Raw genomic sequence first — 25,059 nt, 5'->3', positions numbered from 1 at the left:
TTCCGCCGGCCTGGGGGCCCACGCGCTGCCGAAGCTCTTCCAGGGCACGTATAAAGTCAGTCGGGAGGGAAAAAAAAAAAAAAATGCCATGAAGCTTTTCATTTGTGTTTTGTGGTGCGCTTGAAATTGCCTGCTTTTTTTTTTTTTTTTTTTTTTTTTTTTGTTTTAATCAGACCAAACTGCCTGGACACGTCCTTGATAACCTTCAGCTCCTCTCCGACATCTGCACCATCGACTACCCGATGCCCGACAACCCCAAGAGGGCCATCATGTACAGGAGGAGCAGCAGCAGCGGCGGCGGAGGCGCAGGAGAGGAGAACCGTAGCAGGAGAGGCTCGTCGGCCAGCGAGGAGGAACAGAAAGTGAAGCCGGAGCCGGCGAAGAGACCGTGTGATCACTCGGTGCCCCCTCTGCAGATCCCCAAAGAGGAATTTCCCTCCGTGCTGGTGGTGGACGCCACAAACACCAATGAAGTCGTTTTGAGGTACGCGGGAAGTTTTGAAGCGCATCCAATTGGTCGATCTCACTCGTGTCCTCCTGTGTTTCAAAGGTACGTCGGTGAGAGCTACTCGCAGGCTCAGGAGCGGATGGAGGATGAAATGAGGGAATTTTACGGGACGGACAAGCACAAGTCGACGCCGTGCTCCTCTCCGTTGTCGGGCCAACTTGTGGCCGTCAAAACCGAGGAGGAGGAAGTTCTGAGAGCTCAGGTGTGCGAGCTCATGACGGAGAAGGTCAAGGTGAGAGGTTGTCAAGGACTTTGCTGAAGGATTTCATGACAAGCAGGTCCGTTTTTACATCAAGAATTTGAAATTGTGGCTTCGCAGGTGCACTTTGTGGATCACGGTTTCTCCGAAGTGGTTAGCAAAGCCAAACTTTTTGAGCTGCCCGAGAAGTTCTACAAACTCCCTTTCCAAGCCACCAAGAGCAAACTGGCAGGTGGGCCAAAGTCTTGTTGCCGTGGAGACAAAGAAAAGAACAGAAAGCGCAGCCCTCCTCCAGCGTGCATGATGGGAGTTTTGTGCGCGCAGGCCTGGAGCTCTTCCACCGGGAGCCCGCCGTGCTGAAGTCCTTCGAGGCCATGGCGAGCGGCCGCATCCTTTTGGCTGAAATCCTGCAGAGAGGGCAGACGCCCTTGATGGTGTTGTACGACACGTCGCAGGATGACGACGTCAACATCAACGCCGCCTGCATGAAAGCCCTGCAGGACAAGAGCCTCATCAGTCCCTTGCAGGTAAAAGGGAGAATTGAGGATGGAAAAGCGGAGCACGCCAGACTCTGATTGGCTGCATTCCTCAGGTCAACAGCGCTTACATGAACGTGAGCATCACCAGCGTGTGCTCTGACGGGACCTTCTACTGTCAGCTGCCTTCCCGAGGACTCGCCAAACTCAATCAGATCCTCGACAACATCGAGACGTACTTCCACTCGCAGGTGATGCACCGGCGTTCGTACGGTTTTGAGTTGAATCGCACCGTTCCCGGCGAGATGGCGACTCAAAAGCCTCCGAAAAGTCTTTCGTGAATGCGTTATCGGCGTCTCAAATTAGTGGACAGATTGAGATTAGGTCGGTAATCTGGATTTGATGCTTCGCCAAGCCACTTAGGATGTGAGCGGCGCCGCGCCGCCACTCTCCTTTGAAAGCTTTCCGTCCGTGTTGAGGTAAACATGGCTTTTCGCGAGCGGAGGCAACGGAAAAACATCACACAGAAAACATCACACTTTTGATGTGCGAGCGTGAGAAAATGGATATTTCTCACAGGTAACGTCAGAGTTTTTGGTGTCCAGGCCGTTCTGCGGCAAAGGATGCGTGGCTCGGTACAAAGGCAAATGGTCCCGTGTCGAAGTAAGTTGGCACAAGAAGGAGTAAATTGGCCTTCCTGCATGCCGTTGACGCTTTCCGATGTCTGTCTAGATCACAAATCTACACGGCAGCAGAGTGTTGGACATCGTCTTCCTTGACGTGGGAGTCCAGGCTTCCGTGGAAGTGTTTGAGCTCAGGGAGATTCCACAGAAGTTCCTCCGTGACCTCATGGCCATCCCACCACAGGTTGGCGTGAATTAAAAAAATAAATGAATAAATAAAATTGGGAATAAGCAATTAATTGTGTTTTCCAACCCGTGTTTAGGCTGTCAAATGTTGCCTGGCAGACCTTTTGGTCAGCGTCGGATCCTGGACTCCAGATTCGGTCCAGTGGCTTCGGGAGAAAGTTCTCAACACCACCGACTGCAGCATGAAGGTAATTCAGTCGATTTTTATTTGATTTTTTTTTAATTGCCTACTGAAAAATATTCATGCCTCACCACCTTTATATCGCTATCAAATTTATTTCCTCACACGAAATTGGCACCTCAAGGTGGCCAAGGTGGACAAAAGCAAACAGTGCGTCTACGTTCACCTCTTCACTGACAAGAACTTCCACGACCCAGCTTGTAGTATCAACCACCAGATGGCCCGGTCTGACCTTTTCAAACAGCAACCCGATGTCTACCTGACGAGCCACAGGTCACTTCAACACGTCGGGAAGAACAACTTGAAACATTTTTCCTTCACTTCATTCCTATGGTTTTTTTTCCCTTCATTTTTCCTTCATTTTCCTTCATTTTTTCATGACTCACAGTCCCATCAAGATCTCGACACTCGCCGCACCCGGCAAGACATCGAGCGGCGGTGACATCACCAACGGCAGTCCGAAGTCTGCTTCGGTTGCGGGCAAACCTCATCTCAGAAGGGTTCCGTCCGGACCCAAAGCAAGCGCCAGCAGCCCACCTGGGGCTCAGTCAGTCGCCTCCTCCTCTTTCCAGCTGCCACCCTTGCTCACGCTGCCCCCTGCAGGTCATCATCTCAATTCATTTTGGGCTTCCTTCCAATCACGGCTGGCCTGTTTTCTCAAACTGAGCCATGATTGGTTGTTTCCTGAGCAACTGTGATGTCATTTTCACTTGACAGCAAGTGGCAAAATGGCCGCCCCCCTCAGATGGACAAAAGTGTTGTGGATTTTACTGCATAACTCATATTCCACAAACACAATGTCATGCTTAGACAAGTGGGGGGTGGGGGGGGGCACGGAACATGTGACTGTAAAGACCATTTTGGGGTTGACTTCCCCTTTAAGAAATTCAGCAGAAAAAAAAGAAGCTTTTTGTGTTAACAAAACATATCAAGCTAAACAGTGACTTGAAGGCAAATATTTTTGGACAATCACGAACATCTGAACAGTGGTTACCTAATATGACCCATGTAATTCAACTTCAAGGAATGACTTCTTATTGCAAAATAATATTCTAGTTAGTGAATTAAATGCAAGCGCTGGAGCGATGCCAACTCACCGGGATGGCTCGGTCAGCCGTGAGTGGCTGTACACAAGAGACAACCCTGTCACATTTTTACGATGGTTGTCGCACTCTTTTCATAAGACGCGCACATATTTCTACGACCATAACACATACTCTGTGATATACGTACATCTAAAAATATGTTCTCTATTTGAATATATGCTTCACATCGTTTGACTCTGATAATGCTGGCAAACAGAGGGCATTTTTCATCTAAAATGCTGCACTGCTGCCCTCTGCTGGCAGTATGGGTAAAGGACAGGCGCATCAGACCAATATCAAGCCTCACACCCCCAGCCCCAAAAAATATATCCCAAACAAAACAACTCAACCTTTGCACCGCGTTTTGGTGATTCTTAAGTCGTTCTTGGCAATCAATGGGCCAACTAACATTTATGTATATTCATGCCATGACTTTTTTTTTTTTTTGTCACTTCCAGGAAACAACATGGACGTGTACATATCAGTGGCGTGCCATCCAGGCCACTTTGTCCTCCAGCCCTGGAGGGATATGTACAAACTGGTGGTGCTGATGGGGGAGATGATCCTGTTTTACAACCAAACCGACGAAAGGCCTCTCAACGTGCAGAAGAATCACGTCTATGCCGCGAAGGTGGAGAACAAGTGAGTGAAGCGCGTCACAAGTCGGGCGTCACCGAAATGCAGTTTTTTTTTTCTGAAAGCGCGCGTGCTCCTCCACCGCGCAGCTGGTATCGCGTTTTGGTGAAAGGCATTCTCAGCAACGGGCTGGTGTCCGTGTACGAGTTGGACTACGGGAAGCACGAGCTGGTCAGCTGCACGCAGCTCAGAGTTCTAAACAAGGAGTTCCGACAGCTGCCCTTCCAGGGAATCACCGCTCAGCTGGCCGGTGAGTCTCAATTCCAAAGCCCAGATTTCATCGCCACCTGGCCGCTTCCTTTTTACCCGACAAGACCGTCTCGCCTCTCAGGAGTGAAGACCAGGCAGTGGTCCGAGGAGGCGTCCATCGTCTTCAGGAACCACGTGGAGAAGAAGCCCCTCGTGGCCCAGCTGGAGGCGGCGCAGGAAGCGGCGAACCCCTGGGACAGGAAGCTCACCGTCTTCCTGGTGGACACGTCGCAGCAAGACTGCGACATCTGGGTGCATGACATCATGGCGGAGTTTGTTGACGAACTCCCCGACCAATAAGGCGGTGGACAAGTCTTCGCCTCGCTAGTTTGCGCTGAAGAGTTTGTCCATTTTCAAACCACTTCTGGGACTGAAAAGAATGGAACTAGGAGACCAAGGGCAAAGTGGAGCAGAATATTGCCCCCTGCTGCCCATATTTGAAACTACAACTAGCACTCGAACTTACTGTGATTTGCGTGACTGCAGTGCCACAGAAATAGTGACCAACACTGCCTAGCTGCGCCGTTTAAGTTGACGTTCAAGTGGCAATTATTCGCATCCTTTCCAGGTAGCAAGCACATATTTGACGTGAATGAATATTTGTCACTTTGACAGTAATGTGCCACATTCCACTTGTTTTGAAATGCTGTCGACTGGACACAACACTGAGCCACACTGGGAACTAATTTATTATCGAACGGAATCTTACACCGCTATTTGCAATTTATTTAACAAGATTGAAAGACTTGTGGAATAAAGTCAACGTGAGAGGAGCACATTCTTGAGTGTTCATTTCATGTCCCCGTGGGGTGGAAAAAAAGTTTAGATTTCTTTATTAAAACAGCAAAACATACACAAGCTTCTTTACACGTTGCATCAAGCGGTCGGTGTTCCTTCGGTTGTCACACGATATCGTGTATGTTGCACTACACGCAATTGATCAAGTATTGTTGTTGAGGGGTTGGATTCTGTGCGGGCGTCTGGCCGCTAGCGGATGGAGAGCATCATCACAAACTCTGAGGAGGACCAGAGAAATGACCTTATACAAATGAAACCTCCACACCCCCAAAAAGGGTCGACTTTCCCCGTTTTCACCTTCAAAGTCAATATTTCCATCCGCGTTGATGTCCAATTCCTTCAGGATGTCTTCCAGCTCTCCTTTCTTGAGCTTCTCCCCCAGCAGGCTTTTGGCCGCCTCCTTCATCTCGTCCTGCGTGATCTTGCCATCGCCGTCCAGGTCAAACTTGGCATGACAGCAACAAGACGGCAAAGGTCACGTGAAAGTATCCGTTCATCCAATCTGGTGGTGTAAAAAAACAAATCGAGGCCCACCTGCAAGAATGCCGACTGGAGCTCTTTGAGTCCGAGCATGTCTGCTGTCTCGCCCATCATTCTGGGTCCCATCAGTTCAGTAAAGTCTTCAAAGTCCATGAGCCCGCCCACTACGGAATTAGGGAAGAATTGCAACATCAACTGCATAAATCGCTCAAGCAGGGATGGGCACATTCTGAGTGGCCATTTCATTAAAAATAAAAAAGTAACATGAAAATGATGTTTTTACAAAGCCAACAAATTCAAAGAAAATGGTGATAAACATGAATAGATGTTTTCCACAACGGATAGAAATGGAAGAATAAAAATCCCGGAGGAGCTGGGAAAAATCCCAAACTTGAAAAAAAAAAATCTATGAACTGCGAATACACAGTGGTCGACTGTAGTTTTAAGTTGCAATAACATCAATCACCACTAGATGGCAGACATGCCTTAGTTGAGTTTACACTGGGTCTTCTCCTGCCCTACACGACAACGTGGGGGGCGGGGTAGTAGAATGAAATGCATTATGAACAATGTACCTCAATAATATTAAAAAAAAAAAAAAGAAAAAAAGTACTCTGTACAAAATGACTTCTTGCACTTCATGTTTGTTTCTTGTTTAACAGTTTTGTGCCATCCTTGAATGGTCATTTTTTTCACGAGGCCTCTGCACTGGAAGAAAAAAATTACGGGGTTATTTTGTTTGCTTCAAACCCTTTGGTGTTGGGATAGTACATCTTAGACATGCATGTATGATTAAAAATGAAATACTTTGGATATTAATAGCACTTATGCATGTATGTTGCCTTGCATTGATGAGATATTGTGGCCGCCCCCTCCAGCATTTCAGTTGCCCATGCCTGCACGGGGAAGTGCGTTTGTGTCCTCACTTCTCATTTTGATCTGCTGCACTATCTCCAGCAGTTCCATCTCGGTGGGCATGTATCCCATGGTCCTCATGCACTCAGCCACATCTTTGTAGTTCAGGTAGCCATCCTGGTCGTAGTCAAACTCCTTGAAGGCTTCTTGCAGCTCTGTCAAAACAAGGCGACGACCTTGAGAGCACCTTCCAAGAGTGGATTAGCGCCACTAAAACTTCAATTGGGCTGCGATGCGTGAGGAGCTACCAAATATACAGCAGCCTGGGGTAACCGTTCGTTTGAGTCCATTTAATTTGCGAGACTTACCGTCTAATTCACCTTGTGCCAATTCTCTCTCCTGTTGAAAGACAGCAACACCGTCAAAGGTTTTGTCATATCTCAAATACGTTGACCACGATGTGGCGCAGCGGAGACGTATACAATATGCCCCACCAAAAATCATTTTTCAAAAGCATTTTTTTCTGTATTTGTTTAATTTGGTCACGTGAGTTGCTTCTGTCCTTTATCAGAGTGAATAATATGAATTAACAAGGTTGGAAAACATCCCTTTAAAGTATAAATGCTTTTAAATTCAGGCTAAAAACGATGCTCTCTTCCCATAAATATGATTAACACACTGCAAAGAGTTTTTAAGTTTTCAAAAATGTTCTTGCACTGTATGCTCTTTTCGTGATTCTAGTTAGCTATTTTTTAATTTCTTTATTTTGATTTTAAATCTCGAACTCCTTTGTACAGTACGTGAATCAGACTGAGTTATTGTGAATAGAATACCGGATACATCAGTGATTCTCTTTTTATGAGTACTGCCTAAGTACTGGCAAGCGTGGAAACAATCTGAAATGTTTTCGTTTTTAACACCCTGTATAATGGCACCCCTCGATTTGGGATTTTTTTTTTTTTTGGGGGGGGGGGGGGTTAATACAAAATAAAAAACGAGATATTCACAGGATTTTACAGGAAGTAAAGAACACTTGGCGCACAAAGTTAAGCGTAGAAAAAGAAATACTCAAGTCGATTTTTTTTAGACATCGATATTAAACCTAAAAGCACTTATCTGTTAAGTTGACTTCATTGTACTTGGTTAGTTGCACTTCACGCGGCAAGAAAGAGGTCGTCTACTCACAGCCCCGAACACACTGTTCAGCACAGAATTGTAGACTTTGTTCATGCTGTCGCTGTGTTTCTTGGACTTTTTGGACGACTTCTTTGGCGTCTCGGACACCGAGCCCGATGGAGACGCTTGAGACGAGGACGCTCCACTTTTGCTGGACCCCCACAAAGGCAACGTGAGTGAGCGCTCAAGTTTTTGGGGAGTGCACATCAATTTGAGAACACACGTGAGTCAGGAACTAATGGAATGAAACGTACCCATCTGTGGAAGTGGAATCTGCAGAAGTCGTCGATGAAATTCTCTCTCCTGCCTTGGACATGCTGAGTAAATTAAAAAAAAAAAAAAAAAAGAGAAGAGGGGAAAATGTATGTCCGTAACGTGTTGCTAGGAGCTTACGCTTGTCTAGATTTCCTTACCTTCATTTGTTCTCCCCTCCCCAGGGTGAGAAAAAGGAAGAAGGACTGAGTCCAGAGTTACTCGACCCTTGCTGGCGGCTCTGATCTGATCTCTCGCGTTTGTCTTCTCGTCCTGACCTCGTTCGATCGGAGAGGCTTAGCAACTAATTAGCGGGCTAAACGTGCTGCCAAATAAAGCTCAACGTCATAGCCGTGTGACTGCCTTGGCCTGGAGGTTGCCCCAACTTCGACCAACTGAAGCCTTTCCGACGTGTGGTTCTGATAAGGAAACCAAGATATGATCATCATAAAAAAAATAAATGAACATAATTAATTTGGCCACTCTTAATTAATGAGTAGAATAAATTGAGGCACTTTGCGAACACGTGTATGATGATGATGATGATGATTGTTATTACCACAGGGCGGCGCCAACAGTCTGTAGTCGTGAACTTATCCATTGGGTTTTGGCGCCACCATGTGGTTGGTAGTGGTACGAGACAAGAGAAACGAACGACTGTTTGTTTTTTTTCAACATAGACTGTACAGTAAAACTAACAATGACATGAGGTTACAGTGTAGGAAGGCATTTATTTATTTTTAGGAAAATGACATGTATAATAAGGCATTTTAATTTTAAAGAAAACAATGTTGTTGTAAGGCGTTATTTTTTAGAACAGTGGCATGATGCAAGAGTAAGGTATCTTTAAGAAAAGCATGTCATTTAATGACACTTAGAGACAGATGAACGACATGGTAAGCCAATTTAAAAAATATATAGAGCAAAGCATTTAAAATGACGTGAAGTATAGTACAGTGTTTTTTGAATGGCTTTGTACTAAGGCCATTTCTTTCATTTTTAAAACATGAGACCAGAACTTTAGCACGTTTTTTTTTTGTTACACCCCCTATGAAAAGAACGTATTTTGCGCACCCCCAACTATATACCGTTTAATTTATCTATAAAACTGTAAAGTACTGTACACCTCTGGAGATCAGCGAATACTCCTTGCGCAATCTCAAAGAGAGGACCACTGCCACCGACTGTGGTGTATGTGCAACCTTAACCCCTAACCCTATCCCAAACCCCTAACCCCAACCCCAGTTTGACACCCTAATTGGAAACCCTTGTGCTAATTTGAAACCTTACCCCATCCTTGAAACCCTACTTTGAAACCCTCACCCCAATTTCATCCACCACAATTTTCTGATCTGCTTTATCCTCACAAGGGTTGCGGGGCGTGCTGGAGTACCCGGAGAAAACCCACGCAGGCACGGGGAGTACGTGCACTCCACACAGAAAGGCCGGAGTTGGAATCAAACCCTGCACCTCTGCACTGTGAGGCGGATGTGCTAAGCAGTTGACCACCGTGCCGCCCCCTAATTTCATGATTTTCAAACGTATCAAGTCTTGCCAGAATACGTAATATTGTTTACTCATAATAGTACACTATGGCCTGTGTGACTTACTTACCGTGATCAACGTCATGTGTTGCTGGCCCACTTTGTACTGAAGTGGAGGTCTTCGCATGAGGCAAAGCTTCGTCTTTGGGGTGTGGACAACACTGCGTCTGTCTTTGCATTCATCCAAAACGTTCTCATGAGGACGAGGATGGTGGTCGCCATGGTAACTAGGCCCAAATTGCTGGGGAGGGATGACCGTGACGCAAACCCTCCCTCGTGTCTGCTCGCAGCGCTCGTTTTTCTGCTGCTTTGAAAACGACGCTCACCAACACCCGCTGTCGTACATTCCGCATGTGGCTGGCGGCTTCCAGTCACGGCTTCCTTGCTTTGCGCCCCCTTCTTTGGATTCCTCACCTGCTCTTGAAGCTTATCTTTCTGCACGCGCCTTCATTGACGTGTGTAGGGTGTTGCCAACATGATGCAAAATGTGGTGTTCGTAAGCTTGCACAAGATGTCCTCATGCCCTTCATGTCGCTTGGACTGAAAAATGATACAGATCCTATGAAGTTCGCGAAAGAGACCTTTCCACGTACGGTTTGCTTGATTGCAATCGGGCCCCTCCAAAAGTATTGGAATGGCAAAGTCAATTCCTCTTGTTTTTATTGTACAGTGAAGACATTTGGGTTTCAGATCAAAACATGGACGGAAAATGTGAAGTCCAGCTTGTATTTCATGATATTTACATCGAGATGTGTTAGCCAACTCGGGACAGAGCATCTTTTGTTTGAAGCCACCCACTTTTCAAATGAGCAAAATTATTGGAACATTTGATGGACGGTTGTTTCGATCTGCTCAGGTGTTGCCTTTTCGATGGATTGCTTAAACATTCGCCGCTTTCCGACACTCACCAACACCCGCTGTCGTACATTCCGCATGTGGCTGGCGGCTTCCAGTCACGGCTTCCTTGCTTTGCGCCCCCTTCTTTGGATTCCTCACCTGCTCTTGAAGCTTATCTTTCCGCACGCGCCTTCATTGACGTGTGTAGGGTGTTGCCAACATGATGCAAAATGTGGTGTTCGTAAGCTTGCACAAGATGTCCTCATGCCCTTCATGTCGCTTGGACTGAAAAATGATACAGATCCTATGAAGTTAGCGAAAAAGACCTTTCCACGTACGGTTTGGTTGATTGCAATCGACGGGCCCCTGCAAAAGTATTGGAATGGCAAAGTCAATTACTCGTTTTTATTGTATAGTGAAGACATTTGGGTTTCAGATCAAAACATGGACGGAAAATGTGAAGTCCAGCTTGTATTTCATGATATTTACATCGAGACGTGTTAGCCAACTCGGGACAGAGCATCTTTTATTTGAAGCCACCCACTTTTCAAATGAGCAAAATTATTGGAACATTTGATGGACGGTTGTTTCGATCTGCTCAGGTGTTGCCTTTTCGATGGATTGCTTAAACATTCGCCGCTTTCTGAGGAGGAAAACTGAAGGGAGAACCCCACGAAAACAAACGAGAACTGAGAGCGGCTGCAGTAAAGGCCTGGAAAAGCAGTTCAAATGAAGAAGGCAACAGACTGGTCAGTGGCTCTCACATTTGCTGCACGTTTATGCCACCAAATATTCAATGTTATACATTTAGTTCATTTAGTTTAATTAACTCTTTCATTCCACAAGACATACATGTACGTCTTTTTAAAATTAGGCCCCGCCTACCAAGGAAGTACTTGTACGTCAGTCTTTTTTTTTTTTTGTGTCATAGAGAGGAGGGTCTGATGCAATCTGTCAATGAGAATAAGCTGTTTGCATTGTAAATCATGTAAAAAAAGCGACCAGTAGGTGGCAGTGGTGCCTCACGTGCTTGAAATGCATGCTTTTACAAAAAGCTCATTTTCTCCGTTTTTTGCCCAGAAATCGCCATTTCCATGAAACTTAGCCATTTTGTAATGCCGATTGCTGAAGAATGGAAAAAGATAGAAACAAAATTCTTTTTTTCTGCTGAAAGAAGAGAGTCCAAACTTTATTTCGGTAGGCTCCATGTTTATATAGCATTAGCACCAAATATTCGGTGGGCCTTGCAAGATCGGTCAAAATCCAGTAAAACGCTGGGATTGAGGCTGTTGCTCCAGTGAAAATGGCTGGGATTGAATGAGTTAATCATGTCTGTTCCAATACTTTTGCTCACCTGAAAAGTGGGTGGCTTCAAACCAAAAGCTGCTCTGTCCTGAGTTGCTTCATACATTGACATGTGAATACCAGGAAACAAAAGCTGGACTTGATCTCTTGACCTGAAAGGCACATGTCTTCAGTATACAACAAAAACAAAGCAAGTGACCTGACTCTTCCAATAATTTTAGGGGGACTGTATATACTTTTATAGCAAATTATTGTATTTGGGTCGGTCTATGCCAAATCACCCAGTGGGTTTAACCAAGCAGATTTTGGTTTGAATGAAACTTGGTTGCACTTGTTGATAGTGATGGCGCCATCACGATCAACAAGTGCACCAAGTTGTTCCTCGATGTATCAACAAGACCCGTTATGTGACGATTGGCAGGATCTTGCTTCCCGACCCGGTCAGCTGTTTTGAAGACACGTCAGCAGGAAATATCGACAGCTCCGATGAAGGCTGAAACAACAGCCGAAACTGTCAGCCAGGTCAGAGTTTTCCTCCCCTCCCAAAAAAGACCATTATCTGGAAAAAATAGAAACCTTCAACCTATTTTAACCGTAAGTAGAGGAGATGAATGTCACGGCGATTTTCAGAAATTTTGGGGGTGATTTCGCACGGAATGACACATTTAATATTGCATTGAACTGAAAAACAGACCGCACAACACAGGGAGTAAGAAGTATATAACCAAGTGTATTCCCTCTGTTAATGTACACATATTTAGAGTCATCTCACTGGAACACTTTACAATAACATTTAGAAAGAACAGGGCGACATCAAGGGTTGGGCGGGGGGGGATATGGAGTGAGGCAGAGAGTACAAAAAAAAATGTGGCAGCAGAATCATGGCGCAGGTCTGTCAGTCTACAGACACAAAGATATAGAAAAGCAATCCTTAGAAAACAGGGTCGGGAAATGGACACACAATCTGCCAAACAGAACAGAGAAATGACAAAAAAAAATGCAGGACAAAAAAATAGATTTGAGTTCGCATGATGAGCAAGTACATACCCCGAATTTTACCAAAGGCAAACCAAGAACAACCAAAAAAAGATTTTCCTCCTTGCCCAGGATCACAGAGGTTTTTTTTTTTCTTTTCGCAAACAGCAAAGGTTGTCAGGAGGGAACACGGTTCTCTTTGTGATGGCAAATATTTAGACATTTCACAAACTTTTTTCAGCTTTTTTTCTCTTTTTTTTCTGATCATGGTACATTTGTCTTCTTTTAATAGAGCTGAGAAAATTGGAACACTAGAGTACTTGAGAACTCCCCTTTTCCAGGGAGCCCACGAAGAACCGCAGAGGCTGCCCCTCAGTCTAAGTCAGGTTCTGGACAGGCCCTTCCAGCCTCGCTCTCTGTCGCAGAATTCCCATTCTGTCCATTCTCAAAGCAAAAACAGCGAAGGCCGCAAATTTCCTGACCGGCAGCCTCTGCGGGTTTCAGGCGGTGAAATGGTTCGGACGGCAACAGAGTCATAGCTACACTGTCTCGGCCAACTGTCTGGTTGCGCAATGTCTGGGCGTATATTTAGCATCATATAGAGCAGAGGCCGACTGCTTGGCGAGCATTTTTTTCCTGCTTTGATGGTTGCTGTAGAAACAATTCCTCCGCAAGCCCACCAGGGAGCGCCAGAAACACAACACAGACGTCCGAGGGGAATTTGGCCAGCCGTGCGTCTGGAGTTTGCTGCTGCGGTAGTATCGCACGAAAATTGCTACAATGTTTTCATTGTTTTGTTTAGTTTTATTCTTCTCAGAACTCCACGGAAAGAAAAAGTTGATGTCTTTGTCCTCGATGAATACTACATGCTTGAAACACGGCACAGGTCGCGTCGCGCCGGCTGCCGAGCACCGTAGACGTGGCACGAGGGCGAGCGGGAGAGAGGAGAGAGATGGCGTTGACGTAGCGCTGGATACTGTTGTCGTGGATACTGATGGTGCTTCTGTACACTACTGGAGAAATAACTGAACCCAATCGGTTGTTGGCACAGAAGTGTCGAGAAGCGACTTCCGAACGACGCGAAAAGTTAGCGTCGCCGGCCTCCTTCTTGAAGGGTTAGGATGGCTCGCACGGATGTCGCCTTTCCCGCTTCTCTCGTTCTCTCTCCCCCAAAACGCGACCCGCCTCCATGTGTCAAGGCGGCGCTCCCTCAAACGTAGTACTCTTTGTCTTTGTTCTTCTTGTTCTTGGGCGCCGTCTTGGCGGCGCTGGGCGGCTTCTCCTTCACCAGGGTGCCGTTGCTCTGCACGGCCGAGTTGCTGATGTAGTTGCGGCTCTGGTCCACCTGGTAGGAGCCCTCGTCTCGGTTGCGGTACTTGTACATGGCGTAGAGCAGGATGAGGATGCAGAGCGCGGCGGCTGCAACGATGCCCACCACCATGCCCGTGGTGCTGCTGGACTGCTGCACCTCCACGGCGCCCGGTAGACCTCTATCGGGAGACGTGGGGTCTAGGGTGGGAACGTGGGGGAATTCGGGAGGGTAGGTTATTCCCGATACTCTGCGGTGGCCGGGGTCCGACGAGGGCTGGGCCGGCGGCAGGAGCACCTGATCCCGGGTGTTCATTTTACCGGCCGGGATGTTGTTGCCGCTGCCGCCGGCCGCCCCCTTGACGCGGGGGCTGAGCTGATCGGGGTCGGCCGTGGGGGCGGAGGACGAGGGCGGGCGCTGGTCGAAAGGGAGACGCGAGAAATGGCCATCTCTGGGGTTTTGGCCCTCCGCCCCCGGGGGAGGCGGCAGGACGGTCCTGTCGGTGACCAGGGGGGAGTTTTTGTAATAGTCCTCGTCATCCGACTCGGTCATCTCGCCCGAGCCGTAAGCGGACACCTCCACGTTTTCCTCGCAGTCTTCCTGATCCACGGGGCAGGGGGGGCGCACGTTGGGCAAGGGGATGGACTCTTTGGTGGTTTCGAATAAGGTGAGGAAGGGGCGATACGTGGTGGGGGGTGGGGGGATTACTGGGTAGCGGGTGGCCATGGAGGGGGGGTCTATCGAGTCCACCGTTATAATGGGCAAGACTATTTCACCTCCTAGGACAAGAAAGAGAGAGCGGGAGGGGGCAACGGGTCAGAAGTCGAGACACAACTTGAACATGCCATGAAAACAGAAGCATTGGAAGTAGAGCACTACAAACTTCACATGGTGTTAGTTCTACTCATTTTGTCTAAGCTATCTGACTGGTTCATAAGCACTAACTGCTGACTGAGGTAAGACTACAAGACGCTAGAACAGTGGTTCTCAACCTGGGTTGGATCGAACCCCAGGGGTTCGGTGAATCGGTCTCAGGGGTTCGACGGAGCCTTTGCCTTGGAGGTTAAGACACACCTGACTCAACATGTCAATTAGTTTTGACACGCCCGCGACAGATTTTCACATTACATCGCTTGTCCAATCAGTACTGTGGGAAATGTAGTTGGCTCAGTCGTCGACGAGTGACTGTCGTGATAGTATGTCGTGTGATTTTATTTTATTTTTTAAAGAATTTTTTTAATACCGTATTGGCCCGAATATAAGACGGCCCTGATTATAAGACAACCCCCTCTTTTTCAAGACTCGTTTGAAAAAAGACTTTTTGAACACCAAATTAATTTTTATCCAGAAAATAATTACAGTACATCTGAAACAAATGATTATAACAATATATTTGAGAGGAAAAGCATGTTATTTTGCCTCATTCATATCTTAATATCTGAGCATTTAAATATGTAAACTAAAGTGCAGTCACATTCGTAAATGAATGGCTTCTGGTTTTTGAAATGTAAATGACATCATAACTTCTCCTCAGCTGCTGGTTAACCTGGCCGATCTTCGACCCACTTTTCTCCAGATTGTTGCTATTTTCTCTTCTATTATTTTCTTCTCTTTTCTTTCTTACCGCTATTTTTTTATTTTTCTACTTCGTGCTACCGCTATTTTTAGTTTTATTCTTCGTGACAGGGGTTCACTTTGGCCTGGGGAGTCAAGTTCAGCATTCGCGTCAATGATATCTGGTGCCATCTAGCGTCGTGAATGGGTATAACGTCTAGACCCCGAATATAAGACGACCCCCACTTATTTCTTATTCTTATTTTAATGCAAAAAACCCCGTCTTATATTCGGGCCAATACGGTACATACCAACTATGTCGAAAAAAAAACAAAAAAACGGTCGGACGAATATTTACAACATGGATTTACATGCATCACGGAAAGTCAGTGATCGGCGTCAGTGTCCTATCTACATGATTTGTCATGCCAAGTTGAGCAACTCAAAACGGAAGGAACACTTCTTGAATCATATTTTTATGTTTCACTCATGAAGGGTTCGGTGAATGTGCATATGAACTGGTTGGGTTCGGTACCTCTAACAAGGTTAAGAACCACTGTGCTAGAACATACTCTGTCCTGCAGCTGGCTAACGCTACATGCTATGTCAGTTACACAAGTTAAAAAAATTTACACTGAACAATATCAAATGCAGTGCTAATCTAGCAATAAGGCTGACCTAACGCTGTGATGTGTCTGCTGTGATTGGTTGAGAAAGATAGCAAACCACGAGGTTCAGGTCACTTACATCGACAAATTGGCCGCATGATTTTTGCATGAAAAAAAAAATTACACAAAAGAAAGCTGTGTAAGATTGTTCTTGGATAGTGATCAACATCCCCCCTCCCTTCTTTACCTCCACTCGTGTCCTTTTACCTTCACGGAACAACCCTCGAGCGTCCCTCTGCCAAATTGTCGGGCTTACGTGGCTCATCTTTCATTCGCTTAATTTAGAGCGATAGGAGACGTCCCAAAAAATAGTCAATAGCGTGCTAATGCAGCCCCCCACCCCGCTCGTCCCACCCGAAAGCACACGTAAAACAGGTCAATGGCATTCTTAATTAGCGGTCACCGATACGAGTTTCTTAATGATCCAATTGATCGTCAAGCCACGTTATGTCATTTGCTTTAGCGCGCCACCGAATGAGCACGAAAGCTCGTTTTGGTCTCAAATGAAGGAAGTGGAGAGTTAGCACGGGCGTCTTCACACGACAGGAGAACAGCACGTTTTCGAGGGTGGGGGGTGGGGGCGGGTCACGGGAAGGGGGGGGTTGTTCATGTCATAGCAACACAACGGTCAGGAGAAGAAGACAAAGCAGCAAATCACAATTCCACGGCTTAGTTTTTACTTGGGGTGAATCGGGGGGGCCGCTCAGAAGGGAGGAAGGGGATGGGACGCCCGCCTCGGGTCAGCTCAGCCCCCGCCCGAAAACAAACATTTTTTTCAAATCATAAAAATGCTTTGTTATCAAGGTTGATGCATTCATAGCCACAGAAATGTCAGCACACAACCCCCCCCCCCCCCGCCCACCGAGGCCTTGAAGAAAAGAGACATGTGAGAGCTGTGAAAGAAACAAACTTTAAGCACATTCTTCTCTCATGCGTTTCGCTTGCGCAAAAGGCTCGTTTCCATGGCAATGACGTTCTCATTTCGCTCGTTTGTGTTTGCCTCGCTCGTGTGTGTTTGCGGGCTTCGTTTCACCTTGACGCCCGAGAGGACGGACGATCACCTCGGAGGAACAAAAAGACGAGCTGCGCAAAGTAGAAGTTGGCTGGATTAGTTTGGATTTCTTTTTTTTTTTTTTTGGATTGGCGCCAAATGACTTGTCAAAGTCAGACGCCTTTTCCGGAACGAGGCGGTGCAGTTTGATCCGGCCGCTTTAAAGCAGCTTCGGGTTTGGAATGAGCTACGCGGCGACTTGGCGACTTAGCCCTCAAACACACTGAGAGGCAACTCCTAGCCCCGCCTCCCCGTCTACCATCTCCTTCCCCGTGACCCAAAGCGACCGCACCCCGAGGGTGACTCGCACCCCTCGTCCCTCGTTACGCAGCTCTCACAGGCCAGGGAACCCAACGGCGGACTTTCGATCCAGACGTGGATCGAGATACGCCGCGCATAAAAAAGAAGAATGCCTGATTGTCTCTGTCTGAAACGAGCACCTAAGCGATAAAACAGGAGAGACCGCGGCTGATTCTGCCTGATTGATTGGGCCGGACTCTCATGATTGGACCGCGGCGGAGCCGCAACGGTGGGCCCGCGCGATCAAACATCTTCTTTATCTCCAGCGCGCAGGGCGATGAGTCACGCGCGCTTCTGTTTACTCAGAGGGAGCGCGGGGCAGATGGGCGCTGATGCGGCCGTGTCGTCCTCCTGACAAACATCGTTAGGCCGGCCGTCACGTCGGGGGGCCGCTGGCGGCCGTTTCAAATATTTACGGCGAAGAGGTTGTCGGGAGTGCGAGGCGCGTCGGTAATTTGAGTGCGATTGGGCTACGGATGGAAAAATATGCGGCGCACACGCGCCGGCGCGCGTCATGAGATGTTTACAAATGCCCGCTCGTGCGGAGGGATGGCGGGCGTGCCACGTTGTTGAGAAGCTCCACAAAATTCTTCTCTCGAGCTCGGAGATCTTTTTGGAGGTGCGGACTCTTGAGATGAAAACGATCTTTCCTGCTGGATTTGTGTGAGTGCATTGCAGGCATTTCCTTCCCCACGCATGGACTTCATGATTAATTCTGAGTCCACGTCTCCCCCCGACTCTTGAAGATGACTGGAGGATCGCGGCCAAGGTTTAATTGGCTGATGTAATTAGGGCTGCCCAAGTTTAATTAACCTGCCGGGGACGGTGAGAATTTCCGCTTCTCGGTTTTGCGTCGGAGTCTGCATGCTATCCCGGGCCGCGCCACTTTGCACTTAATGAGGCTTAGTGGAAAGCAAGGCAGCGCCTTCTCTGCTTCTCCTCCGCCCGGCTGCCTGGCATCCCCTGGCCTTTTTTTTTTTGTCCTGCGGTAGGAACTTTAACTTTGCTTCAACACCTCCCGCCACATACTGCAAAAACATCGAGCTGTCGCTAAAGTATTCACTCTGGATTTTTGGCACCACTTTTTTTCAGACTGATACCGGTATGTGTATTCACTCTTGAGTGCTGACCGGGTCTTAGTTCCGATACCACTAGGAGTTGTGATCACAATTTCAATCGGTACAATGAAAGAAAATCATGCGCCAACTACTGACAACTAAGACTTGTATCGGTGGCCGGTATCGGCGTCTTTCACAACTACCTGGTATCTTGAAATACATCTGGTATCGACTCGTATCGGTACTCGCCCATCCTGATTATTCAAGATGCATTCAAGTATAAAGACACATTGAGGAGTTTCACTCTCAGCGGAGCCGATCTGGGTTCTTTGGCTTTTGCCTTGCTGGTACCGGTTTTGGTGTCTGGGGGGCGTGGCGCTATAGCGAGCACGTTTGGTATTTCGCGAGCAAAACTTCACAAAGGCATCATGAAAGAGAGAGACAGGTGTCTTCCTGCGGAAAGGAGCAAGCGGCCCGTCTGCCAATCATTACGTGCATGCGCCTGTGTGGGCATATCAGAGAGTTTAGTTGAGCTTCTCCACGGGAGATTAAGCCCGGGTGTAGCATCCACCTCCGAAAGTGAGAGAGAGAGAGAAAAAAAAATCATTCCTACCTTCGATAAGGAGAGAATCAAGTGCCTATTTCTGTCTGAGCCACCTACGGAGCAACCGCGGGAGAACGCTCAGCTTTGAGCTTCCCAGATCCCTTCTGCCCTTTCTCCATCTACCAAGGTCGAAACAATGCTGAGGTGGGAAGAAGTGCGCAGATCCAGGTGCTTTCTCTAGAATGGCGCAGCATCGATTATTTTCAAAAGTTGGGAGGGCCACTCAGATAAACGGGGAGTGGTACGATCCGCTAAGAACTGTAACAGGACACTGAAATTAATTCGGGAAACCAGACATGGCTTTCGACTTCCACCTCAGGTCATGGGGGCGGTTCACAGTCACCGGATCTGATGCGGCACCTTGGGTCCACATCGGGCCAATCTGAGCTGCGTAACGAGGGTATCGCGGTCGGTCCTGTACAAGAATCGCCGAGCCGAGCCGTACAACCTCACTCGGTAGAACGAGCATCAGGAAACCCCCCCACCGAGTCAACTCACCGTTTCCAGGCTCACACTCCTCCAAATCTTCGTCGTCGCTCGGACACTCGGCAGAAGCGACCAAAATGTCATCCGCGTTCTGCAAAAATACGAACACAAGGGAACAAAGACGGTTGCCCGTTTCAACGTTTTGGGTTCCATCAAAACGGCCATTAGCCATTGTGCGCGACTTTTCGCACAACAATACATATCTTTGACTCTTTGTTTAAAAACTATTTTGCATTTTTAAGCTTCCAGTGTCTGCCGAACAAAAGCCTTGTCAAAAAGCACTTTCAAAGGCCCCATGCAACGTATTGAACAGGAATTGTATTTTTGCTCACAAACGAGGCCATAAGGGGACAAGTTTGCCTCAGAAAGCTCTTGTGACAGTCCTTTAGACCGGGATCTGAGTTCGACAAGGTTCCGACGGCATACACGACTCGCATAGCTCTCATTCCTATTCAAAGCGTATTATTCTCCTGTGATCAAAGCTATCGTGGCGGAAAGCAGCTCAGGGCTCATGGAGAAATTGAAAATTGGGGCTCGCCCCGAATAAGCCCCCGCTTTATTTCGCAGCCCGTGCCGCGTCAGCCAAAATGTCTCCATACGCATTTGAACATTGGCAACGACTGCAACCCGCGGGGCCACCTGCGCCGTACCGTCAGGATACTTCCTGGATCCTCAGCCTACCTGACACGCATTTGCGAGTGATGCAACTGTTGCTTACGTGTGCGCCTTGGCAAGTGCATTCACGACAACAGCCGCCGCATTCGCGATGCCAACATACAAGAGAACCAATTACTGTGCCGCAGCAATTTGGAAACTTTCCTTCGCCCAATCAGCCAATTAGTACGTCTCGTTGTTTTTATTGACCTGGAAAATAAAAGCATGTCGTCCCAGACACTTCACTGCACTTTATTGGGCCATGTTGTGGATTATTCAAAGGGTCGTACGGCACAAACAAGCAAAGCATATTTTTGGAGCGCCACTGCTAAATAAGCCATCACAGGGCCAAATTGAAGGTAGTGGGACTCTTATGACGCCAGCGTTCTCTTATTTTGAAGGCCTGACATGACAGGATGTTATGAAAAACGTTGCCATAACTTTTCTGAGCAGACTACGCTTGTTATTGCCTTGAGACGTTCATCGACGCTCGCGTTGGGGAATACGTCTTGCTCTCTTTGGAAGTGAGCAGCGAGTTGAGAGAGGCAGGAAGCATTCAAGTATTCAAGAAATGACTTGAAAAACGTCTCCTGTATCCTCTCCTGGTTTATCAAGAGTCTTCAACAAAGGTAAAAGTGATGTCAAATGTTTCTTTTTGTGAGTCTGGAACCGATGACTTGGGAGTCACGTGATCTTCTACGTGGAAAAATGTGCATTTCGTCAGGGTGCATCCAAATTCCCTCGCACGACCACCCACCTGCGTGACGCTGTCCCTGACGGTGGGCGAGCGCTGTTTGCGGGTGGTGGTGGTAGCCATGGTGGTGGTGGTCTCCATGATGGTGGTGGACATGTCAGCCAGGGGCGTGGTGGAGGTGGTGTCGGTGGCGAGCACCGAGGGCACGTCGCCCACCAGGCGCAGGCTTCCCTGCGTCTGCACGTTGGGGTCGCCCTCGGCTGCCAGTTTGAGCACCTGCAGGCCGTTGTAGTACAGGCCCGAGATCTGGCCCTGGAAGTGGCGGCCTTTTTCACCGCCACCGATTTTGATAAACGCTTGGCTGTTAAAGATGGTCAGCTGGCGACCTGAGAGGATGCGAGGGGGAGGCAGTGGGGGCGACGTAGGATGTGAAAGTGGAGGCAATGGACATGAAGAAGAGAGAGGAGAGAATGTCGAGAAGGAAGAGTACAAATAAGTCACAAACACATACAGAGGCAAGCACACACACACACACACACACACACACACACACACACACACACACACACACACACACACACCGGCAAAGACATGAGAACTCTTCCCCCAAGCAGCCATACTTTGTGTTGAACAAAATAACTATTATGAGGTACAGGTCGGGGGTTGGCAACCCGCGGTTCCAGAGCCGCATGCGGCTCTTTAGCGCCGCCCTAGTGGCTTCCTGGAGCTATTTCAAAAATGTTTGAAAATGGAAAAAGATGGGGGAGGGAAATATATTTTTTTGTTTTCATATGGTTTCTGCAGGAGGACAAACACGACACAAGCATTCTTAACATTTTCCAATGCTGGAAAAATGTGTCGAAGAAATATTAGATTTCAACATTTCTGTCAACGAAGATTTGCGTCATCGCCTGCCACACGTTTCGATTGGCAGGGCGGGATGCCAGGCACGTGGCTGTTGTAAGAAAAAAAAAAAACGGCTTTTCATGTCCACTTCACTGAGGGTACTGGTGAAGAATGAGAATCTGGAGCATTTTAAAACGGTACACGTGAGCTACGATACTTAAGACACGGCAAAAGTGCCTCCCATGCCTCCGTGTCAGGTCTCGATGAAGATAGGCAGTGATTTTCACAAACTCTTGTGTCTACTTCATTTTTCTGTTTCTGTGCATTTTAGGGGTCATTAGGGCTGTTGTTCATTATGGTATCCGTGTGTAAATGTGTGCGTATGCGCTCGTGTGCGGTAACGTGTCGATCGTGGGAGGTTGGTTGATCGTAAAGTAGATCTTTGGTCAAAAAAGATTGGGCACCCCTGCTCTACAGGATGCACTGCAGGGGTGAAAAAAAACATTTCATCATGATTGCTCGTTGTGTATTTGTAGCCCACTTAGTCATTTTGATAGTAAGCTAATATGGCTAATATTGATACATAAAGCAAGTGTTGCCTTCATTATAAGGCCTATAACAATGCTTTTAATTTTTTGCGGCTCCAGACCTTTATTTTTGGGGGGGTCCAATATGGCTCTTTAAATATTTTTGGGTTGCCGACCCCTGTACCAGGTACTACAAGTTTTTTGCTGCTTCGTGGGAAGAGGTGGCAGAGGTTCTGTCCAAGTCGACAGGGGAGCCTTCCCAGTAACAATTTGGGGCCACTGTATGGAGGTTGAACAGGTGACTTTGATTGGGGGGGATGGGAGTGGGGGGGGGCGCCTTTGCAGGTCGACCTTGACACTTGACACAACGTACGCACGGGGATGGCTCTCGTCAGACCCCAGATGGAATATAATATAACAACTGCGGCTCGGTGCGATTGACCTCCAATGCACCGGAGCCGCACGATGATAAAGCACTCCTGCCGCAGGAGGAGGAAAAAAAAAAAAAAAATGGCAGGCCTGTTGTCGGTCATGTTTAATTCAACGGGGGTTGCTCATTATCATTAATCAAGATGGATGGATGAAGAGGGAAGGAGCTTGACTGTTTAACCGAGGACTGGCATGAACGTGCGATCAGAAAGGTGGCCAAATGCGGGATTTTCCCCGGTCGGCCACTAATATCGAGCCCATGGGAGGGAGAGGAGCGATCATCAAGGACGGTTAAAAAAAATATAAAATAAATAAACAGCATTGAGGACGTAATTATAGATGACAAGCCATTGAGCTTTCTCATGAAATCAATCCATGTAAGGGAAGAGCGAAAGGCATCCAAGACCAATGGGAGGCCGTAATATTTATAGATGATGCAGACTGTGAAATGAGAAGAAGCTTGGGGCCTGGTGGGAGCGAGTACCGCCGTCATTTTACACCCCGCGCAGTCGGCGCACATTAGCGTTTAATAAAGACTAATTAATCGTCTAAACACAGTTGCGATATTGCTTTTCCGCTGGCGTTGGAAGCGCCCGCCCGCACAGCAAGGCCAGGAACAAGACCGCTCCACGTGTTATTTCTAATACGCACGTGGGCGCTACGCGCGGCTATTGACCCTCTCCAGCTACATGGAGGGGGGCGGGGGACGCAACGGAAAAAAAAAAACGACAACAGGAGACAAGATGCTCTAATCGACGACTGTGTAAAATCTCGATGCAGCTCTTGATTGGAGTCTAGTCCTTCAGAAAACAAAAAATGTGACAAAAGCGAGGGGCATTCTTCTGCAGTCTGGGAGGGTCTTCCATTTCAAGGCAATCAGCCCCCGATGGTCCCCGCCACTCTCGAGTGGAAGGCGCCCAGAGGGTGGCGTTGGCGCCCTTTGGTCGCTCGCGAAAAACAACGTGCCAGAGAACGTCATTGCAAATTCACTTACATCAAGAGCCAAAGTTGAGTAATCAATATTGCCAAGTGCTTAATGATTATAATTTGGGTCAGGGTGGAAAGAGTAAAACATCATAGCGCATGAAGTGGTTCCCTTTTGTTTTTTTTTTTTAAATAGAACCGCAGTCTTTCTCGGGGTGACCTACTTCCTCCCACGTCATGGAACGCACTTGACGCCTCTTGAATTAACTGCCTTGAATCGGTTTTTGTTTTGATTGAGGCTCAGACGAAGTGATCTTTTTGTGGGTCAAGTCAAAAATGAAACGAGAGCATGATGAGCCAACCGGGGGTTGGGGGGCTGGCGCAGCGCAAAGCAGAGCCCGGCGGCAAGACGGCCTGACGGTGAATCGCGGCTGAAAAATGCCAATGCGATGCCCTTTTTGCGCGCGATATCCGCCCTTTTGCAACGGCGTGTTTATTTACACCTTTACCTTTGTGCGTAGCACGCTGGCAAGGCCTCCGCTGGAGCGCTTTGACACACAGCGATCCCTCGCTATATCGCGGCTTCACTACATCGCATTTTTTTTTTCTCCAAAGTACCGTCGTCAGAAGAAAATGCCGAACGACTCCGAGGTTTTGCGCACGACTGTACGCATGATTGGTTCCCGGCGCGACGTCGACCAACGACAGCACGATTGGATTCATCCCGTGGGCTGATTGGCGGCGCATCTTCGCAGCCCTGCCTAGCACCTCCCTGTTGACTCTCTGATCAGTGTCTCGTCACGCCGTTGTGTTTGTGTTGTGTGCGCGGCAGAGAGCGAGAGAGGGGGTGATTGGGCTTGTCCAGAAAAAAGCAACACGTCTCTCTTCGCCTCCTCCTCCTCATCAATACCCATGAATTGTCTTATCATAAACACATCGGCTGCGCCAGGAGCTAGCTGGAGGCTATCGGCGGCGACACCGGTCAGAGCGCACTTTGACGCCACTGACACAAGTCTCTTTGTCTCTCTCAGAAGGCAACGCTGATGAATGTTCATGACTATATAAGGTTTTAGAACAGGGGTGTCAAACTCATTTCACATTGTGGGCTGCATACGGACTCGATAGATGTCAAGTGGGCCGAACCATTAACATGATACCATACTGTGCTATGAATCACCAAAATTTCATCTCTTTCCTTTGTTTTGGTCTCAAGAAGCATTGATTGGCGCTTTCATATCATTTGCTGCGTTGGGTCTATCTCGGTGACAGACTGAGACTGCTGTTTTCTTCCCCGATCAAAACAATGTTGTCTTCTACTGTGATTAAAACAGTGCGCCCCTTAGTGGATAATTCAGAATTGCATTTTATTTAAAATATTCATTCTGTGTCTTTAACACATTTTCCCCCACATTTAAATTATCCCGCGGGCCGGATCGAACCTCCTTGGGGGCCGGTTCCGGCCCGCGGGCCGTATGTTTGACACCTCTGTTTTAGAATTAAAGATTGAAGTAAATACGTGTACCGCTGCAG

General features: G+C 47.7%; 3 protein-coding genes across 11 annotated transcripts in view; 1 reads left to right on the top strand and 2 right to left on the bottom strand.

Annotated features, from left to right (window-relative positions):
* tdrd7b (tudor domain containing 7 b) overlaps nt 1-4,976 on the top strand; it is a 9,754-nt gene extending 4,778 nt beyond the window's left edge. Inside the window, exons 6-19 of the mRNA XM_019863203.1 lie at nt 3-55; nt 174-484; nt 551-740; nt 828-939; nt 1,032-1,234; nt 1,300-1,434; nt 1,763-1,846; nt 1,916-2,050; nt 2,130-2,240; nt 2,358-2,506; nt 2,622-2,836; nt 3,777-3,960; nt 4,044-4,204; nt 4,286-4,976. Of these exons, the coding sequence (XP_019718762.1) occupies nt 3-55; nt 174-484; nt 551-740; nt 828-939; nt 1,032-1,234; nt 1,300-1,434; nt 1,763-1,846; nt 1,916-2,050; nt 2,130-2,240; nt 2,358-2,506; nt 2,622-2,836; nt 3,777-3,960; nt 4,044-4,204; nt 4,286-4,503 (2,261 nt within the window). The 3' untranslated portion in view covers nt 4,504-4,976. The remainder of the gene's footprint in view (nt 1-2; nt 56-173; nt 485-550; nt 741-827; nt 940-1,031; nt 1,235-1,299; nt 1,435-1,762; nt 1,847-1,915; nt 2,051-2,129; nt 2,241-2,357; nt 2,507-2,621; nt 2,837-3,776; nt 3,961-4,043; nt 4,205-4,285) is intronic.
* An 8-nt stretch (nt 4,977-4,984) lies between these two features.
* LOC109511903 (calcium-binding protein 2) lies at nt 4,985-8,229 on the bottom strand. Of its 2 annotated transcripts, none has more exons than XM_019863273.1 (8): nt 7,926-8,229; nt 7,767-7,829; nt 7,522-7,663; nt 6,705-6,735; nt 6,408-6,551; nt 5,536-5,645; nt 5,299-5,446; nt 4,985-5,219 (listed from the first exon to the last, which is right to left on the bottom strand). In XM_019863273.1, exons 2-8 carry the CDS (start codon nt 7,826-7,828, stop codon nt 5,191-5,193), a joined length of 666 nt encoding a protein of 221 aa, XP_019718832.1. In that variant the 5' UTR covers nt 7,829; nt 7,926-8,229; the 3' UTR covers nt 4,985-5,190. The 2 variants fall into 2 exon arrangements, with proteins under 2 accessions (XP_019718832.1, XP_019718833.1); XM_019863274.1 differs by having other exon boundaries at nt 7,522-7,657; nt 7,926-8,228.
* Nucleotides 8,230-12,160: 3,931 nt separating this feature from the next.
* Nucleotides 12,161-25,059, bottom strand: part of nrxn2b (neurexin 2b) — a 285,878-nt gene continuing 272,979 nt past the window's right edge. For 7 of the 8 annotated variants that reach the window (XM_019863279.1, XM_019863275.1, XM_019863277.1 and 4 more), the window contains 3 exons: nt 20,867-21,189; nt 19,468-19,546; nt 12,161-14,513 (listed from right to left, as the gene is read on the bottom strand). In XM_019863279.1, coding sequence (XP_019718838.1) covers nt 13,636-14,513; nt 19,468-19,546; nt 20,867-21,189 — 1,280 coding nt within the window. In that variant the 3' untranslated portion in view covers nt 12,161-13,635. The remainder of the gene's footprint in view (nt 14,514-19,467; nt 19,547-20,866; nt 21,190-25,059) is intronic. The other variant, XM_019863281.1, reaches the window with a different exon arrangement.

The sequence above is a fragment of the Hippocampus comes genome, unplaced genomic scaffold (genome assembly GCF_001891065.2).
Source record: "Hippocampus comes isolate QL1 unplaced genomic scaffold, H_comes_QL1_v1.1 scaffold18, whole genome shotgun sequence".
NCBI classification, from domain to species: Eukaryota; Metazoa; Chordata; class Actinopteri; order Syngnathiformes; family Syngnathidae; genus Hippocampus; species Hippocampus comes.
The sequence above is the reverse complement of the archived record's forward strand: the minus strand, read 5'-3'. Positions and strand labels throughout refer to the sequence as shown.

Coding starts and splice junctions, on each gene's coding strand:
- LOC109511903 (XM_019863273.1), bottom strand. CDS start 7,828: ATGTCCAAGGCAGGAGAGAGAATTTCATCGACGACTTCTGCAGATTCC. Junction 6,736..7,521: donor TGAACAGTGTGTTCGGGGCT/GTGAGTAGACGA, acceptor GTCTTTCAACAG/GAGAGAGAATTGGCACAAGG. Junction 5,220..5,298: donor TGGAAATATTGACTTTGAAG/GTGAAAACGGGG, acceptor GGTCCTCCTCAG/AGTTTGTGATGATGCTCTCC.